Genomic DNA, 20,967 nt, shown 5'->3' on the forward strand with positions numbered 1-20,967 from the left:
AAACAAACGAGTTGGGGCAGAGTGGCACCTTTGATAGGAGTTTCACTGATCCGGTTGCTTGTCAAGAACATGACTTTAATATGATGTTTATGATTTTATTCGAATGACGTGTTGAATATAATCAACTGAACTGCAATGAGTAGTTTGGATTTTATGCAAATGTAAATAAGTTCGTGTTTCCACAGGCTAATAAGACGATTAAAACTATTAAATCATAGTGCCATTCCATTTCCGTGAACAGATTAATCAGTTTCATGAGCAGATCAACTCAGGAATTCAATTTCATACCCCAACCACACAACCAGGTAAAATACCAACAGTTCCACTTCGTTCACATCTTGGATGGAGACGCAAGGTGTTTCACTGCCGATTAGAAACCATTTATCCAACAAGACACTATTGCTTTGACATTTACCTGCTTCCTTATGCTGCTCGCTATCATTTGCCATTATTATTGTTAGCAATTTTCACACCAGCCGACTGGGGAAATAAACTTGCGACGTGTCGACGACGTCGGATGTCGTTAGCCACCGACCGACGGCCGTAAGGTGCGTGAAAAAGCATAATTTGATTTCTGTCAGCCGTGCTGAAGGTGATGATGAAATGATGTTATCACATTTGAGTGAACGCAAATCTACTGCAACGCATTGAGTTATTAAATTGCCTTTCGCTAAAATGTTGCGGTGACGGTCGGGATGGGGTTTCCCGTGAAAACCTTTCACCATCATTACCGTGAATGTAGAGCAAATGTTCTTGACAGGCTAACCAGACTATTCTGCAACTTGCTATAACAATATTTCCGACAAAGTTTAGCCAACCCGTGTGTATCAACTTTCGAAAACTCGAATGAAGTTATGGCGTAATGGGTGTTGAGTGACAACAACATACATGGCAATAGGTTTGAGCCGAGAATAGGGTGGGTTTATTGGTAGTCGGCTTATGTTAATATGACACAATATTTATTGAACAATAATAATACATCTTGTGACATTTCTGTAGCTGATATTTTAAAAATTGTTGCAATAATTATGAAGCGTGGTTTGGTGTTTCGTGGCTTGGTTATAAAAACATTTTTTAGACATTCGAAACACAGGCATTAAATAAAAATACTGACTTGTATCATATGATTTTATCATATATTCAAAGTACATCTTTAGTGTGTATGAAGCTCGAGTCCAACAGAAAGTCCAGTATAGGAAGAGGGAGAAAGACCACTACTGCTAAAACAACCCTATTTGTCGAGTTTGTCATGTTGGCCAACTTTTATCGTCACTCAGTTGATTGACATATATGTTTGCCATGTTTACTGAACGTCCGTGGCATAAACAATAACGATGAAATCGTACCATGTTTTATTGATATCGATTTGCAGTATCTGCAAAGCGTATCGGTTTGGTCAAATATTTTCGTTCTACTGATGCTTGGTCCAGTTGAGGTGGCTGTGAAATTTCTTTGGGTATAAAATCATATAATGTTCGGCGCTTATAAATAATTTTATAGAAAAATAATTTTCAACCAATAAACTACCACCAGAACTGGCTCTGTGAAACATATTTAATGAGCGGCGCCAAATTAATTTTAATTGAACAAAAAAACTATAAACCAAATTTGCGATCTGCAATATACGATAGTTCCCATTTATGTTTATTGTGTAATTCGCGTTGATGGCTTTAAAAGTTCTCTTGTACACTTATAGAAATACCCACACGTGAATGAAAATTTGTGACTAATTTTCTTAACTCTAATAATAACCTTTTGAAGGTGGTATCGTACGGCCGTAACGTGTTTTCATTTTCACGTAAGTTTAACGTGCTGATTCTTTTGAGTGTATAAATCATGATCGTCATGCATGATCGTCATTTTGCTGTCAAATGATATCTCGGATGGTTTATTTATATGAATTTTATCACATCTTGCGGTTTCGATTAGAGTCAACGTAAAAAATTGCTGTGTCGATTGCTTTAAAATGTATCTTAAGCACTTTTTCTTCAATAAAAGCTGGATAATTTGATCATTAATCGTCGAGTGACAGTAGAAACCTCATGTCGAAATATAATATCATGTAAATAAACCACCTGCGGCTGTCCAAAAAGTGAGGTTAGCAGGCCATCCTGTGCAGACCATTGCACGTTATACTGCCTTTCTGGTCCTTTTTTCTCTATTTCAGTCCCGTTTTTTCAAATTTTTGTTCCGTATTTACTTCTTTTCTGTACCGTTTTTCGATTTTTGCTTCCACTATTCTTTCCATTTTACCTCTTTTTTCTAATTTCCCTTTTGAACTGACTGCAAAACGGAACAATGGAACAGAAAACACAGAAAATAGTTTTCTGTTTCATTGTTCCGTTTTCCAGTTACTTTTTTTCTTGTGTTCAATCCTGTTTTACCTCTTGTTTTTCACACATGTTTTATGTTTTTTTCTGTTTTCCGTCATCTCTCTTCCTTTTTTCATTTTTCCGTTTCTTGTTTTCGTCGTTTTCTAAATCTCCTCCTTCTCGATTTTCGTCTTCGAATGTCTTTCATCTATGCCTGTTTTTTTCTTTTCTAGCACGTTTATTATTTTTGTATCCCTTTTTTTCTTCGCTCTCCCGTTGTTCGTCTTTTCCAGTTTTAACTTTTTTCGGACCGTTATTCTTGTTTTTCTATTTTTCCCGTTCTGTCCCATTTTCCCATCGCATGCCTATTTTGCTCAATATTTCTCCTCTTACGTCCTATTTGACCTCTTTTCCTGTTTTCCTCGTTCCTTTATCGGTTCTCTCTTTCTTTATCGTCTCTCTCTCTCTCTCTCTCCTTCATTTCCTTCCTAGTTTTTATTGTTTTTCGTTCTGTCTGTCTTTTTGGAAAATTTTCTTGTCACGTTTTCTCTCTTTTTCGTTTTCGTTATCTTACCTTTTGTGTCCCGTTTTTCCTTTTCTTCTACACGTTTTCCTTATTTTTCTGTTTCCACTTCTTCTTCTATCTTTAGTCTGTTCAGCCTTTGCAGTCCTGATTTTCCTCTTGTTTTTTTCTTTTCTGAACTGTGTTACAACGTTTTTAGGCGCGTTTTTCATCTTTTCCTGTCTCGTTTTTTGTATTTTATCCGGTTACTAATTATGGACAGCCTGAAAAGCGAATGCAACGCCGTTCACAACACTGGGAGCAGTTACGGGAAACATACTCAATTCAAAGGACTGTCGCGGCATAACTAGCGTAATACAGTGGACCCCCGTTCGTTTGAACGATTCCTCATGTAAACTAACGGAGCTAGTTTTTAATTTGAACAATTGACAACTCCAAATATTCTGGAACTTGTATGAACTGGTCGGCCTGCTCTTTGTTATTGTTGTGGTGGTTTGATGCAGTTGGCAGTTGCAAGCAGCGAATATTTTATTCTCCGATCGGATTTCTATCATAAATTATGATTCATAATCGTTGGGAAAACGCAACGTGAAACATATTAAACACGCTACATCAGTACAAACAAATCGTACTTATGTGCATTGTCTGGATAAGCAAATGATGTCAAGTTGAGAATGACATTTGAGCCATTTTTAATTTGCACGTCGTGCAAACCACCGGGGTTCAAATTAAAAAGTGTTCAGATTAAAAATGGTCAAACGAACGAGGGTCCACGGTATAAGCTATTAGCTGTAGCCCGCATGCGTCGTCTCGAGTCTAATTGAGAGTGAATCGGAGATACCTTACCCTATTTTGCTCTAATTTAGATGAAAAACACTTTCTTGCTGTGACCATTTAGATTCACTGTAACGGAGATAACCGGAATGTGTGATCAAAACGCTTAAATGTACCTCTAGCTCTATGAAACTTTATGAGATCATGCTGATACTTGTTTTGAATGCAAACTGGCTTAATTTGTTTGAGTCTTTGTTTACATTTATGTACTAATTAGCCACTGCCTACTGTGGCGTTAGGGTTTTAACAAGAGTATATTGGTATCTGTACAGGTGGAACATGCATTAGTTTCAGTTTTGTATAAAGCATGAGCGAGCTGCGATTTTCACCACGGAAATATGACAAGGCTCTTATATATTAGATTTGAAGTTAAACTCCCCAAGCAACAATGTAAGTTTTATTGTACCAATTTTGGTCTTAAATGCCATCATGAGAGTGTAATAAAACCCAAATTGTTACTTGGGTCTGTTGTTATTTGTCATACGAAAAGTTACATTTCTAACGATCAACACAGATTTATACCAGAACGATCTGTTTGCCCTAACTGTCCGTTCAACTTCGACGTCGACTAGCATATAAAGCAGAAGGTTTAAATTGGTGTAGCATAAATACTATGGTGTAGCATAAAAATATTACAAAATTGTAGTTCCAGTTGATATTTCTATCGAAGTTTGTAATAAATGTAACAGAAAAACTCCGACACACAAGATGTTTTGCAACGAATCTATCTCCTTCTGTTACCTTTAAGTTATAATATGGTTTGTTACATTTTATTTATAAAGCAGGGCCGAATTCTGGTTTTTTTGACAGGTCTTGATACAAACTAGATCGAATTATATCATAATTTGATATATTTGTGATAAGCCTAGATCGGATTTTGCTGCAATTTTTTGTTATTTTAACTACTAACGAGACCAAGTTTATAACAAACTGCTAAGCAGATTTCGTAATAAAAACCTTGTTATGTAGAATTCATCCTGTTATAAATTTGTTATCTCTAATTGATCGGGTTGACAGCAGTGTTGCGAAGCTCGCATTCCTCGCGAGGGCTCGCACTCTCAACCGCATGTGTAAAGATGGGCGTAAAATGAAGAAGATAAGAAAAAGCAATGCAAAATCTGTATCTATACAACCTAGCGGGCCTCACGGGTTGTCGGCTGCTCACGAGTTGCTGGCCTCGTGAGTGAGTTGTGCAGAAAGACGCTACGAGGCTGTGCATTCGCGAGTGAGTAGGTAGCAGAATGTATGCACACAGCATCTGCGGTTGTTTGTCGTACGCTTGCGGCAGTGTCATAAGCGTTGGATGCTATACTTCTCATACTCGCGTGTGAGTGGGCATCGGTTGCTTCTCGCTCGCATTACAACATTGTTTGACAGTATGGACCGTCGGATACGACTTGGTTCCTCACAGTAGCTTATACAGTGGCCCAGTTTCTCAGTTTCATGCCTTCAAGTTTCCTTCTCATTCTTCAACAGTTCGGAGGTGCCACAAGGCAGCAATATAGGCCTGTTAGTTTTTTCGTTTTACTTTGAAGTCTTAGCATTACTTTTGGGTGATGTATGCACGTTGGTGTACGTCAACGATCTAAAACTATTCCTAGCTATCTGGTCCGTTGCAGATTGTCGCAATCAATTTTTTCAATTGACTGGCTCTTCGTTCGTACTGTAAAATTTGAGATAATGACATCCCATCTTACTGTGTACTCAATTCCGTTTGAATGCAACACGACGGGCCTGGTTCTCAAAAGGCTTGAACATGACAACGATCTTCTTGCGCTTCTAGCGTTGTTCTTGATGCTAGATGACGGTGAATTATGAATCGAATCGAATCATCTTTTATGGCAACTTTTTGAAACAAAATAGTCTCGCATTCACGGTTTTACGACACTTTCGAGAACATTTTGCTAGTACGCGGTGGAGTTCACTTTGATTCCCGGCTCAAAAAGAAAAATGAATGGGGAGCCCGCATTATAAGTTGCAGCCAGCCACATTGTCGTGTTCGCAGGGAAATGCAATTTAGTATCCGACTAGCTCAAATTATCAGGGAATGTTTTTTAACTGCTTTCTATTTGAAAGGTTTTAATTTAGCAATGTTACTCTAAGAAATTTAAATTTAAAAATATCAAACCCGACATTTTGTTCTTAAATTTTTAACAGTGTAGAATATGTTCTAAAGTTCAAATACGGGTCATTGATTTGTGGAATTTCAAAATCAGTTTTATGCTTATAATAAAACTTCTATTCATGAAACTATTCTCACTTCACCTTTTTCGTTTATCAGAACAGAAAAAATACCTATAATATATAACTTTTGTTTTGAATATGCTCCCAGTAAACTTACAAAAGAGCACAATTCCATCCGAAAGAAAAGGGACACTACTTGGAACAATGCAGGTTAACTCAAAAGGTCCCTGAGCTACTCTCAAGCATCGATAAGGAATCCATTTGTTTGTCGTTTAATGATCGTACCATTATCGTAATGCGGTAGTACGCTGAAGAGGCTCCTTTTTCAATTCACATTTACGATATTGAATGCTGCCTTTGAAGGCGGAAAGACGATAGACAATCACGTTTTATCTCTGATATTCATCACGTTCCTTTTTGGTCGTTTAATTCTACGCCATTCTGATTGAGTGTGAAATGTCGTCGACGGTCCACGGTTTGCTTCACTACCAGCCGTTCTTTACAGTTGCTCCTTTACCGCTACTTACCGCAACATATGCAAAGATTAAGATCAATCAATTATAGTGCAAACTATCGATCCTATTTATGTATAGATTATGTTGTGTTAATTTCAGTGGTGCCAGCGGTGCTCGGATTAACAGCGGCTGCGATCCTAGCAGTCACGGCTTGTTTTTGTGCTAGGCGTTTCCGTCGACAGAAAAAGAAGGCCGGACACGAGGTATCCTCACTTCCATTCCAGCCCCCGCGACCGCCCCGGGCGGTACGGTCTCCGAGCGGTCAGCCTCCGCAATATCTGAAAAAGTCACCCTCGCCCACGGGCATCAAACCCCCACCGGGAGGGCACCTGCCGGCTCAGTCGCCCACGGAACAGAGCTGTATACCGACTAACCCGACGGCAACCATCACAACGACCACCACCAAGTACAGCGAGGAAAATGAATTAACACCCAAAAAGAGCCACCTGGAGCCCAAATCGCCGGATGGTGATACTGTGGATGGGAATGAGAACGAAACCGAGTACGGGAAGCTGGGCTCAATTGTATTTAAGTTACGCTATTTGGCTGATCGAAATGCGCTGGTCGTTTCTGTGGTTCGCTGCAGAGGATTGCCGGGAAAGAATCATAACTCATCCAGTGGATCGGATCCGTCCGGTGGACCACTGTGCAATGGCAACGGGAACGTAAAGCAAACAGCTACGGATCCATACGTGAAACTGCAGCTGCTACCCGATAAGCAACATAAAGTCAAGACAAGGTAGGTTTTCATTCATTCAGCAAAGTGTTGTGGGTGTCACAGTGACTTCCATTATCATTTATGCTTCGTGGTTTGCCCCATAGACTGTTAAGAAAATTGCTATGCAAACCAGTTATCAGTGTAATTACTTTTCCAATAATAGCTGTGCAGTTTATTTTAGTACAAAGAATTTTAAATGCTTTTAAAACAGAACACATACCCTCATTTACCGTACCATTACATTCGTTGCTTCAGTACCTATGGAGAAAAATCTTTCATCCTATAGGTATCAGTGAAAGCTGCCCAGTTCACGGTTCGTCCGCCCCCATCTTTAGAAAGAAGCAATGACAGCAGCGCCAGCGCTGTGTTGGAAAAGCGCCAGACCGGGCTTCTCGCAAGCTACACTTTTCTGTCGTGAAAAATTACAAAATCAGGCCAACCCCGGGCAGGCAAACGATGGTTATTTTTAGGGTTGCAAATGCGCAATAAAAGTGCATCACCTGAACTGAAAGGTATTTTTCGTTTGCTGGTGGTCTTCAAACTAGGTTGTAATTTTTTAAAATACTTAGAATTCTAAAAGATTATTAACATGATTAATATGAAGCTGTTATAGCTAATTTCGATAAGCTTTTCGTTTATACATGCGACGGCGTCAATGAAACATGCCGACACCCACTTGATGTTGGTTTCATTCAGAGGATACACGTGGGGCTTGTAATGTGCCTGCCTTCCTTTAGCCGGTAACAAAACACCCATTCATCCAATGAGAATAATCCATTGAAGGTTGGTTCCAAAAATAGACCTTGATTTACCTGACGAGTGGGATTTGACGGTGGGTTCTAGCATCTCACACGGTGCTGGCAAAGTTCGCGGTGCTTGGAATGCCAATGAAAGAAGCGGAACGGATATTTATTACGTCTGTGCCATTCATATTTTCCACCTAAATATTCTAGCTACAGGGATATTCGGACATTTTGAATAAGAATTACAACTATTTTATGTTTTGTTAATTTAAAATTGAAAGTTAAGCCGAATTCAAAATGAAGAAAAATCAAAACGCTATTAGGTATCTGTCGGTCAACATTTTACAATTGTTGAGTATCGAATGAGTAAGACTTTAAACAGTCCTCTAATCAACTGATTATTAGTAGCATTTTACTTTTCAAACAGCTGGAAAGGTTGTAGATTATAACCAGCTCTACAAAAGTCCAATTCCTGACTTTTACAGATTTTGTTTCTATGAGGCGATAATTTCAAATGAGCGTAAGTGACCGAAACTGGAGCCTCCTTGTGTCGGCTCATACATCTGCCTAGTTAAAAATTTAGTCCGTAGTGGCGTGGACTCTTATGAAGTCCGCTTAGCAATTCCATAGAAATCCTCGGGCTATTGGTGGCAGACAATGTAATTTGGTAGGGTGGTTGGTGAATACCCGGACCTCATCGATGAGAATATGGTTGATTTGATTTATTGTTCGTTGATTAGACGATTTGCAGATGGCCTTGTGTATATCTTTGCGAAGAAAGAAAGTAGTCTCTGATCTATAGGGTAAGAACCCCACAATTCGCCCCCACCCAGAATTCGCCCTCTTATTGGTATTCCCGTGATTTAACTCAATACATAGTTGAATTTTAAGTTGTTAGTCTAATTTATATTCAATTTAACTCAGTTTTCAGTTATTTGAATAGAATTCGTTGTGTTGTTTTATTTATTTTTATGATTAATTGTGGTTTTAAAAATAGGTATTGTATTTAAGACGCGATTTTTCCATTCTCAAGAACGAGCACGCAAAATAAAATTGCGGAAAAGTAACGAAAAATCGTATCTCCTTGCACTTTTTTAGCATCAATTTGGTTATATCTGATTCAAATGTCATAATTGTGCTTTTATTTTAATATTTTATCGTAATTCTGCTGAAAATAGAACATAAATGCACTGGGCGAAAACCGGGTATTGTAAATCATGAGTCCCAAAATTCGCCCCGGTCGAATCTGTATATACTTAACCGAACTTACTGCTGGAACCAGTTTTCGCCCTCATCTATCAAACATTTACAAATATGCCACACATAAACAAAGGCAAGTCACAATCGATTAGTTTGCTCGCTGATTTACGTTTATCAAAATGGTGAGTAAAAGTATCGAATAAATAATATTTTGATGCAGAAAGCACATCATATCTTCACTTGAATTCATTTAACAAAAGAATTACCTTCTAAACATGGGCTTATAAGGATTTTTACCAAACGAAATGTTGAATTAGCAATAATCGACATCTAAATTGATAATAAGATTAAAACCGCACGAATTAGTAAGACGTGCATAATATTCTCAAAAATCACAATCTTTCTTGTCATGAGAATAAATCTGACTATTGGAAAATCACGCGAAAAAACCGTCTACTATTTTAAAGCAGATAAGAGCAAAAAATTGTTATGATGGATAAGCCTTTGAAAAGTATTTAAAGTGCAATGCAGACAACAAAGAAATAATCGTGGTGATAAAATAGAATATTTCGATAATATTATGAAATCTCTAATATCTTAGCATTACAAACCCGGTCTAACCAAAAATGCTAGCTAAGAATTTCAAGTTATGTCAAAAAATATCCTAGTATTCCTAGTTGAGTAGGTAAGATGGGTATGCTTCCCAGTTGCTGGAATATTTAATACAGTAAACCGGCATACCCATTTACAGACAGTGATTTACTAAACAATTTTTTTCACAGTAAATCATTATAGGGTAGTTGATCCAATAGTTGTGGTAGTACCAATAGTTGCTCCACTATTCATTATTAATGCATATTTTCGTCACCTTAGCATTTTAGATAAAACCATTACATTCATTATATAAAACAGGCTTTTAGAAGTATTGGTAGTTAGACTACACCATTTAAAATTAAAGCATTATTTGCTAAAATGCCAATTTTCCAAAATCTAACGCGCAGTTGGAACGCACAACTATAGGCGCTCATCTATAGTTTTGCTACGATGTTTTTTCACTTAGCAACCTAGCAATGTATATGGAATAACACAATTACAGGAACATCAAACTTAATTAAGGAAACATTAGCGCAACTGTTGGTACAATATAATTGAATCGGAAAATTCATTTTTTCTTTATAAAGCTTCTCGTACAAGGAAAGCAATTGTCTTGCCTTGTGACAAATACCTTGTATTTGATAAATTTATATCCCACAAGCATTAATTGAAGCATATAGCTCAATAAACAAGCAAAATGAAGTTATATTGTTCTTAGTGGCGCAACTAATGGATCATCTACCCTATAAGGTTATTTAAACTATCAAAATAAACATTGTGCCATTCCGTATGCACTGAATTGTATTTATTCGCCCACATATCAATGAATTCAAAAAATGACCAGAAAAAGAACCAGCAGGACCATTCATTTTAAATATCTTGGACGAGTATCACAAGCCTTATTTTACTGCAATGAAAATAAACATTTAGTAAAAACTCACCTTCTCTGTATTTTTTAGTTTTACCGCATCAGGTATCAGGAGGTGATCAGTTCATTTCAATTTAGATTTACATTTAACGAATTCCTGATACAAATTGATTGCCATATTAAGCACTGGATAGACATAATCTTAACGTTAAATAATAGTAACAACAATTCTAACAAAATAATTGAGTTTATTTGGACAATTTGCAACAAATAACAAGTGGGCGAAATTTGGGTCACATGGGGGACGAATTTTGGATCGCTATGGGCGAAATGTGGTATTAGAGGTTCCTGCTCAAAATTGAGTCTTTTGCTATCAAATTTGAGTTTTCATTATTCCGTTTGGCCAAAATAAATAGATTATTAATATATAGTCATACTTGTCTGAGTTTAGGGCTGATTTTATAATAATATGGCGATTTATTCATTTTACAACATAAAAACCTGATAAAAGGGGCGATTTCTGGGGTCGTTACCCTATATAACTTCCCAAACGAACTGGGCGTTCATATTTCTGACGACAATCTTATTGTCTCGTAGCTAACAGTCGTGGTGTGTTACTTCCAGGTGCGTGAAGAACACTTTTGTGCGGCAGTGCGCGTTAAATGATGCTGTAATTAAAGAAAACGGCCGCTCATCCTCAACTGGCCTTCGTTCTAGTTCATCATGCGATCTACCATTTTTCCCAACATTAAAAAGCCTCTTCTTAGCTTGTTGGAGGCCCCAACACTTTGCTCCTACAGTGCTATAATGCCAAACTCTCGGGGCTTTAACTGCTTGAGCACTCTGTCGCAACCGATGAAATTCAGCGATTTGCAGTTCCAGGTACAACCTTCCGTTATGATTCTTCATTTCATTGCTTGGGTCTACACCTAATGTTCTGAGTACAATTTTCTTTGTTGTTCGGAGTGATTATATTGAGATAAGTTGCTTTACTAGGACCCTCCCTGATGATCTTGAGGTACGACGCTTGTCTAACAAGCCGATGTTAGAATCTTAGTTAACAGAGGCTGTTAGAGTCTGCTAACTACTATAGTTCTAACCATACAATCGTTCTGTACTCTAACAGCTGGCTGCGAAGTCTGTTGAATAAAAACAGAAGCTCAAGTTTTGAAAACGGCAAGTAGTACCTAGACTTTGTGTTGTTTGTCTTTCTAGGGTCACGCTACAAAGTCTTGTAATGGTGTTGGCACCTTGGCTTTAGCGCGCGAGGTAATATGTTTCTTGACTCTTACTTACTTAATCAGCTCCAGGCCGTGGTTTCCTCTGCTGTACGAAGAAGTCGTCTCCATTCTACTCGGTCCATGGCCGCAATTCGCCAGCCACGTAGTCTACGTAGGGTCCGCAGGTCGCCTTCCACTTGATCGATCCATCTTGCTCGCTGCGCGCCCCGCCGTCTCGTTCCAGTCGGATCGTTATTGAGAACTTTTTTAACCGGGCAGTCGTCCGACATCCTCACGACATGCCCAGCCCATCGCAGGCGACCGATTTTTGCAGTGGCAGCGATGGGTGGTTCCCTAAGCAGCTGATGCAATTCATGGTTCATTCGCCTCCTCCACGTTCCGTCTTCCATCTGCACTCCGCCGTAGATGGTGCGCAACACCTTCCGTTCGAAAACACTAAGGGCGCGTTGGTCCTCCACGAGCATAGTCCATGTCTCATGGCCGTAAAGGACTACCGGTCTAATCAGCGTCTTGTAGATTGTTAACTTCGTGCGGTGGCGAATTTTGTTCGATCGCAGCGTCCTACGGAGTCCAAAGTAGGCACGATTTCCTGCCATAATGCGTCTTTGTATTTCTCTGCTGGTGTCGTTGTCTGCGGCAACCAGTGAGCCCAGATACACGAACTCTTCTACCACCTCGATTTCATCACCGTCTAAATGAATTCGGGGAGGGAGGTCAGCATTCACTTCTTTAGAACCTCTTCCTTTCATGTATTTTGTTTTCGATACATTAATGACAAGTCCTATCCGTTTGGCTTCAGCTTTCAGTCCGATGTACGTTTCCGCCATCCTCTCAAAGGTACGTATAATGATGTCAACGTCGTCAGCGAAACCAAGAAGCTGGACGGACTTCGTGAATATCGTGCCACTCGTGTCTATACCCGCTCTTCTTATCACACCCTCCAAAGCGATGTTAAACAGCAAACATGAAAGCCCATCACCTTGCCGTAACCCTCTTCGAGATCCAAAGGGACTCGAGACTGCCCCTGATACTCGAACAACACACATTACTCGATCCATCGTCGCCTTGACCAATCGCGTTAGTTTATCCGGAAATCCGTAGTAGTGCATAATCTGCCATAGCTGATCTCGATCGATCGTGTCGTACGCCGATTTGAAGTCGATGAATAAATGATGCGTGGGCACGTTGTATTCGCGACATTTCTGCAACACTTGCCGAAGCGCGAAAATCTGGTCCGTGGTGGCACGGGCACCCATGAATCCCGCTTGATATTGCCCCACGAACTCCTTTGCAAATGGTGATAGTCGACGACATAAAAGTTGGGAGAGTACCTTGTAGGCCTTGTTTCAGCAGCTCGCCGGGTAGCTGATCAGCCCCAGCCGCTTTATTGTTCTTCAGCCGACCGATCTCTTCTGCTACCTCCTGGAGGTCAGGGGCTGGTATTCTGTCGTCTTCTGCACGTGCTCCAAGATCTATTGCCATATCGTCACCTCCATGTTCAGCTACATCGCTGTTAAGGTGCTCGTCATAATACTGCTTCCACCTCTCGATCACCTCACGTTCGTTCGTGAGAAGATTACCGTCTGAGTCTCGACACATATCGGCCTGCGGCACATGGCCTTTGCGCGAGCGGTTTAACTTCTCGTAGAACCTCCGTTTATCGTTAGCACGGTACAGTTCTTCCATCGCCTCGCGATCCCGATCTTCCTGTTGGCGCTTTTTCCTCCGGAAGACTGAGTTTTGCCTGTTCCGTGCTTGTTTATATCGATCCACATTCGCCCTCGTACGGTATTGCAGCATCCTCGCACGTGCTGCATTCTTCTCCTGCACTAATTGCTCGCATTCGCCGTCGAACCAATCGTTTCTTCGGTTCGGATTCATTGTACCTAGTGCCGCTAGTGCAATGCTACCGATGGCGGTCTTAATGCCTTTCCAACCATCTTCAAGAGTTGCTGCGCCAAGTTGCTCTTCCGTTGGTAGCGCTGCTTCCAGCTGCCGCGCGTATTCCTGGGCAACTCCGGTGACTCGTAGCTGCTCGATGTTGGGTCGCGGCGTACGACTTCGACGCGTGTTATGCACCGTCGAGAGTTTTGAGCGCATGCAAACTGCAACTAGGAAATGATCCGAATCTATATTCGCACTGCGGTAGGTGCGAACGTTTATAACATCAGAGAAGAATTTACCGTCGATTAGAATATGGTCAATTTGGTTTTCTATTCGTTGGTCTGGTGATCTCCAGGTGGCCTTGTGGATATCTTTGCGGGGGAAGAAGGTACTTCGGACTACCATTCCGCGGGAAGCTGCAAAATTTACGCATCGTTGGCCGTTGTCGTTCGTTGCGGCATGCAGGCTGTTTGGCCCGATTACCGGTCTATATATAGCTTCCCGTCCTACCTGCGCGTTCATGTCACCGATGACGATTTTCACGTCCCGTCGCGGACAGCCATCATACACCTGCTCCAGCTGCGCGTAGAACGCCTCCTTCTCGTCATCGGGTCTCCCTTCGTGTGGGCAATGCACATTGATGATACTGTAATTGAAGAAACGGCCCTTAATCCTCAACTTGCACATCCTTGCGTTGATCGGTTGCCAACCAATCACACGCTGGCGCATCTTTCCCAGTACTATAAAGCCGGTTCCCAGCTCGTTGGTGGTGCCACAGCTCTGGTAGAAAGTAGTCGCTCGATGCCCGCTTTTCCATACCTTCTGTCCTGTCCAGCAAAGTTCCTGCAGTGCTACGACTTCGAAGTTTCGGGGATGTAATTCATCATATATTATCCTATCGCAACCCGGGAAGCCGAGCGATTTGCAATTCCATGTCCCGAGTTTCCAATCGTAGTCCTTATTTCGTCGCGTGGGTCGACGCCGATTGTTCCGATCCCTATTTTCTTCTTCGTTGTTGGTAACTTTTAGTTTTCCAGGGCGGCTTGTTGGGCCTGCCCCTAACCCCCTGTCTCGCCGGAGGACCATCGTGCACAGCACTGTTTAGAGTTCCTGCTGGCACAAGGACGAGTATAATAATCAGCCGCCCCTAACATGGAGAACAGACGCTGTTTGAGCCGCACCTCCTTGGTGAACAGACGCTCGTGTTTGACGAAGCATTTCCTCTACCGCCATGCTATGGTTACCGCGCCAGTATTCGCGTCGCACCTCCTCACTTCGCTATTGTCAGATTGACAACATTGCCCAGGCTACGCCGCATTTGGTATCATATGACTCGTGGAGGCGTGAGGCGGGAGCTTGTGAGGACCAGAGCTGTGTTTGACGCTCCTTCCAGGTTGTCAACTCACCATTTGAAGCCCGCTTGACTTCTTGACTCAGCCGTCCGTTTTCGGATCAGACGCTGTTGTGAACCGCTTCCAAAATGGAGTGCAAACGCTAATTTGAGGATTGAGTAAACGATGTGTCGCCTTGCAGTGGAATCACCGTCAATAGAGGCTGGCAAGGCAAATCCTTATACCGAGACTCACAATTCGTATGAGTCCTGTTAACACAGGGTACTTTTGGTAATTGAGTGCAGTGTCGGTGCTGTGTATTGGCTTATCCGCTGAGAGATCCCCACAGTTGGAATTGTGCTCAGTCTCTCAGAGTACGATGGTAGCGAATCTTCTCTGATTTTCTTCTCCAGTATTTACACTGTTATACATTCATATTGTGTGTGTGTGTGTGTGTGTGTGTGTGTGTGTGTGTGTGTGTGTGTGTGTGTGTGTGTGTGTGTGTGTGTGTGTGTGTGTGTGTGTGTGTGTGTGTGTGTGTGTGTGTGTGTGTGTGTGTGTGTGTGTGTGTGTGTGTGTGTGTGTGTGTGTGTGTGTGTGTGTGTGTGTGTGTGTGTGTGTGTGTGTGTGTGTGTGTGTGTGTGTGTGTGTGTGTGTGTGTGTGTGTGTGTGTGTGTGTGTGTGTGTGTGTGTGTGTGTGTGTGTGTGTGTGTGTGTGTGTGTGTGTGTGTGTGTGTGTGTGTGTGTGTGTGTGTGTGTGTGTGTGTGTGTGTGTGTGTGTGTGTGTGTGTGTGTGTGTGTGTGTGTGTGTGTGTGTGTGTGTGTGTGTGTGTGTGTGTGTGTGTGTGTGTGTGTGTGTGTGTGTGTGTGTGTGTGTGTGTGTGTGTGTGTGTGTGTGTGTGTGTGTGTGTGTGTGTGTGTGTGTGTGTGTGTGTGTGTGTGTGTGTGTGTGTGTGTGTGTGTGTGTGTGTGTGTGTGTGTGTGTGTGTGTGTGTGTGTGTGTGTGTGTGTGTGTGTGTGTGTGTGTGTGTGTGTGTGTGTGTGTGTGTGTGTGTGTGTGTGTGTGTGTGTGTGTGTGTGTGTGTGTGTGTGTGTGTGTGTGTGTGTGTGTGTGTGTGTGTGTGTGTGTGTGTGTGTGTGTGTGTGTGTGTGTGTGTGTGTGTGTGTGTGTGTGTGTGTGTGTGTGTGTGTGTGTGTGTGTGTGTGTGTGTGTGTGTGTGTGTGTGTGCACTTTTGGTGACTCTTGCTGTATCAAGCATTCCCCTCTACAAAAGTTCAAATTAATGGACAAAGTAGTCAAATCCCATTCTAAAAAAAAAAAAAAAGCATTCCCCTCACTGTATTCGATCCTGGGCTACTCGTCGCCAATTCGTTGCGCGTCTCGACATACACAAGTTGGCTTAAACTTGGTCGAGCTATCTAGCACGTTGGGCCCCTCTATTCCTGGTACCGGTGGGGCTCTTGAAGAGAACGGATTTCACTGCGCAGTCCTCTGCCATCCTTGCGACGTGGCCGGCCCACCGTAGTCCCTCAAATTTCGTCTGGTGTACGACGTAGTCTCGTGGTTTATACGTCTACGCCACTCTCCGCTTTCCGTTTGTACTCCGCCAAAAATAGTCCGCAACATCCTTCTTTCAAATATGGCGTATGACAGCAAACTTGCTGTCTCAAGTCCGTACAGTCCGATTAGCGTTTTTTTACATCATCAGCCTTGTGCGATGGCGTATGCTCCTAGATCTAAGCATCTTGCGGGGGAAAAGTAGGCTCGACTTCTAGCTTAAATGCATCGTTGAATCTTCTTATTCGTATTATTGTCGGTGGTAATCGGAGATCACAAATATATGAACTCATCAACCTCTTCCAGTTCGCCCTCAATAGTCACAGTCCGTGGGAGACAAACATTGTTTTCTTTGAAGCCTCTTCCTACAATATATTTGTTGTCCGATGCAATGATCTGTAACTCAAACCCCCTAGTGTCCGTTTTTAGTCTGGCAGCCTGACACCCTCCCAAGATTTCTATTAATGATATCAAAGTCGTCTGCAATGGCTAGAAGTTGGCTACTCTTGCTGAAGATCGTTGCTTTCTTTTGGATGCTTACTTTCTTACTTAGGTGGCTTGCCGTCCTAAGACGCCTGTTGAACAAAATTTCTCCATGTAACTCGGTTGAGGGCTACCGCTCTCCAATTCCTGGGACACCGAGTACTCTCCGCCAGATCTCGCTCCACCTGGTCTAACCATCTTGCTCGCTGCGCTCCTGGTCGTCTTGTTCCTACCGGATTTGAGGCGAACGCCATCTCTGCAGGGTAGTTGTCCGGCATTCTTGCAACATGCCCTGCCCATCGTATCCGTCCAGCTTTAGCCACCTTCTGGATACTGGGCTTGCCATAGAGCTGTGCGAGTTCATGGTTCATCCTCCGCCTCCATACTCCGTTCTCCTGTATGCCGCCGAAGATCGTTCTTAGCACTCGTCGTTCGAAAACTCCGAGCACTCGCAGGTCCTCCTCGAGCATTGCCCATGTTTCATGCCCGTAGAGAACAACCGGTCTAATAAGCGTCTTGTACTGGGTGCACTTTGTACGGGGACTTAGTCTGCTCGACCGCAATTGCTTGTGGAGCCCATAGTAAGCACGACTTCCGCTGATAATACGACTACGAATCTCACGGCTGGTATCATTGTCCGCCGTTACCAGTGAGCCAAGGTAGAAAAATTCATCGACTACTTTAAACTCATCGCCGTCGATCAATATACTACTGCCCAAGCGGTGTCGTTCGACCTCGGTTCCGCTGGCCAGCATGTACTTTGTTTTAGACGTATTTCCCTTTAACCCAATCTTTTCTGCTTCGTGCTTTATTCTGGTGTACTGTTCTGCCATCGCCACAGAAGTTCTGCTGATAATACCCTTGTCATCGGCAAAGCAGACGAATTGACTAGATTTGTTGAAGATCTTGCCCCGCGTGTTGATATCCGCTCGGTTCATAACACCTTATAGTGCTATGTTGAACAGCAGGTATGAGAGACCATCAACTTGAAGCCCGCTGTGTGATTCGAATGAACTTGACGTTCCACCCGAAATCCGAACACAGCCCTGTGTACCATCCATCGTAGATTTGATCAGATTGATGAGCTTCCTGGGGAAACTGTTCTCGTCCATGATTTTCCGCCGGCTTGCAAAGCTTGCCACACCACCCCCTGTTTCGCTAGAGGACCTATGAAGCTCGAAAGAGCCCTCTTTGCCTGTCAGCATACGACCTTGGCTTTCACCGGAGTTGGCTACCCGATCTCCACCAAGGTTGGTCGAATCCCAGCTGGCACCACGCGGAGGTAGGGATAGGAGTTACTGAATAAGAGGCTGGGAACCACTGTGGGTTCTATTTTATGCCTACAGATGCGCAAGGTACCGACGGTACTCATTATTCAGCCGTTTACCAGCCTTCATAGCCACATAAGAAATTTGTTTTAAATACAAAATATGAAAAATGTATCCAGAATAGATTTCTTAACATTTTGGCACCAACATTACAACTTTCTGACCATGCGTTCAAGAGTTATCATCTGTCAAAAACAAGAATTCATGGAAATTGCGACTAAAATTATTTCGCAAACTTAAGTCATCTTCAGTTTTGATAAAAGAGACATCTAAAACAAAATAATTTACCTAAAATAATGTCTGTGGGTAGTTTACATGCTTTTATTTGCATTTTGTAATACATTCGATCAGATCTGATCCATTCGAATAAAGCGTTGCGTTAGCATGAAAATCTAAAAATGGATTACCTCTCACCTGGTGCTCGTCCAGATAATTATTTTTGCTTGAAAATCAAAACTTGAACTTCTTTTGAATGCATTTTCTTGGAAAAATAATTATTGGTTTGATCACAATCTTCTTATGATGCTGCCCGTTACATCAACGTTATTAGTAGCATGAAAGCCTCAAAAAAAAAAAATTTTTTTTCACGTTTATTTTAAAAGCACGTTAATCTATCCAATATATGGCAATAAAGCACATTTTTGTATGCTTGGGTTGTGTACGACAGCAACAGCAACAATCGATGGAGATTGCGTCACTGATTACTGCTGTCTGGAAAACTTTCTACGTAAATTTTTGAAGAACGCCGGCAAATGTAAACGATAAAACATTCTACTTGTTGCCTTTGGGTGCGAAGGTAGGTATTTTTGATTCTTGCTCCAAACAGCCGTGGCTTGCCGGTTGGAAACGTCTAAATTATGCTGCGTGGGCCAAATACTTTCTTCTGTAATTGCAAACTCACTGATTACAGCTGATAAACTTTGCCTTACTGAAATAACATTAGATTTGCAATTGATATTTATTTAACCTTTTACTTTCAGAGTCGTCCGCAATACTCGCAATCCGGTGTATGATGAAGACTTTACTTTCTATGGATTAACACTGAACGAGCTGGCCGGCATGTCGCTGCACTTCGTTGTGCTCAGTTTCGATCGTTACAGCCGAGATGATGTCATTGGCGAAGTGGTGTGTCCACTAAGCGGAATCGACCTGCACCAGATCGAGAATCAACAGGTAGCTCTGAGCCGTGAAATTCAACCGCGGAGTCTGAAGATACGTGCCCAAGGCCGTGGTGAACTGTTGATTTCCCTTTGCTGGCAACCGGCCGCCGCGAGATTGACCGTTGTTTTGCTGAAAGCTCGCAACCTCCCGCGGATGGACGTGACGGGACTGGCTGACCCGTACGTTAAGATCTACCTTCTGTACAATGGACAGCGAATCGCGAAGAAGAAAACGCACGTCAAGAAGCGGACGCTCAGTCCGGTGTTCAACGAGAGTTTCGCGTTCGACATCCCGTCTACGGAGGGAACCGGAGCTACGTTGGAAGGCGTTTCGCTCGAACTGATGCTGCTCGATTGGGACCGGGTAACGAAGAACGAAGTTATCGGCCGGCTGGAACTGGGCGGGCCACGTAGTACAGGGTCGGCATTGAATCACTGGAAGGAGGTGTGCAATTCGCCCCGCCGACAGATTGCCGACTGGCACAAATTAAGGGAGTAAGCGGGGAGCATCGATAACGTTCCGAGGTAGTTTTATTGTTTTGCAGCATCTGAACAAGTGTTGACGTTTAATTGATATTCAAAGTGATGCTACACAGTGAATTCAACGATTGATGAAATATTTCTTGTTTGGCTATCAAAAATGTCATAATTTGAACCTAATTTCTGTTCAAATACAAACGTTTGATAATTTTCAAAAATTTATGCATTCAGAAGGCTCATTTGTCACAACTTATTAGTAAAGTAATGTTGCTGATAATTAATCTCTGTATTACAGAGCGATTTACGCAAATTAAAAATAATTAACAAATGACTGGAATCACCTAACGAATAAAGCTTCTGTAGTTTGAAAATATAGACCAATAACATGAGACAAGCTTCAATAAGATTCAACGCATAAAACTGTATCAATAATGCAGGCATTTTCAATTCAAACTGAAGTCAACGGTATAACTTGATAAAATAAAAAATCTGAATGAAATACAGTTAAGTAATGTAGCTGTCATGCTAAGTGCACTATTTCATGAATATGAGCAAATAGTTAGCAGAACAAAACAAAAAACAAAATGAGAGCTAAATATAGACGTTACCGTAAGGTTTAAGAGCAGAGAAAAAGTCTCAAAGTTTCGAAGGCAGCACCCTTTTTTTGCTATGCATATTTAAACATTATCTGCTAGAATATCGGTGTGCTCATGTTGAAACTATTATCAAGTAAAAAATGACACTAAAACGAACATGGGCACGGTATTTTCGTATCAGAGATTTGAAAACCGAAGTCGAAGTCCTCATATTCCTTTGGTTATGGACTGAAGTAGTTGCAAGATTTTTGACAGGAACGATGAGAGTATTGTCATCCCAATAGGACACCCCGTGTGTGTTCTGTATTCGAAGTATTCCAACTATTTGGTTCAAAACCAATGCAATATGAGCTTCCTGTTAGCCTTTACAGGTTCAAACTTGTGTGTGCTCTGAAAGGATCGATTAAAATCAATT

General features: G+C 41.9%; 1 protein-coding gene across 1 annotated transcript in view; it reads left to right on the forward strand.

The window, feature by feature from the left end:
- Positions 1–19,975, forward strand: part of LOC128743101 (synaptotagmin-11) — a 48,902-nt gene extending 28,927 nt beyond the window's left edge. Inside the window, exons 2-3 of the mRNA XM_053839624.1 lie at positions 6,447–7,107; positions 19,297–19,975. Of these exons, the coding sequence (XP_053695599.1) occupies positions 6,447–7,107; positions 19,297–19,975 (1,340 nt within the window). The remainder of the gene's footprint in view (positions 1–6,446; positions 7,108–19,296) is intronic.
- Positions 19,976–20,967: the final 992 nt, after the last annotated feature.

Source organism: Sabethes cyaneus, chromosome 3 (genome assembly GCF_943734655.1).
Source record: "Sabethes cyaneus chromosome 3, idSabCyanKW18_F2, whole genome shotgun sequence".
NCBI lineage: Eukaryota > Metazoa > Arthropoda > Insecta > Diptera > Culicidae > Sabethes > Sabethes cyaneus.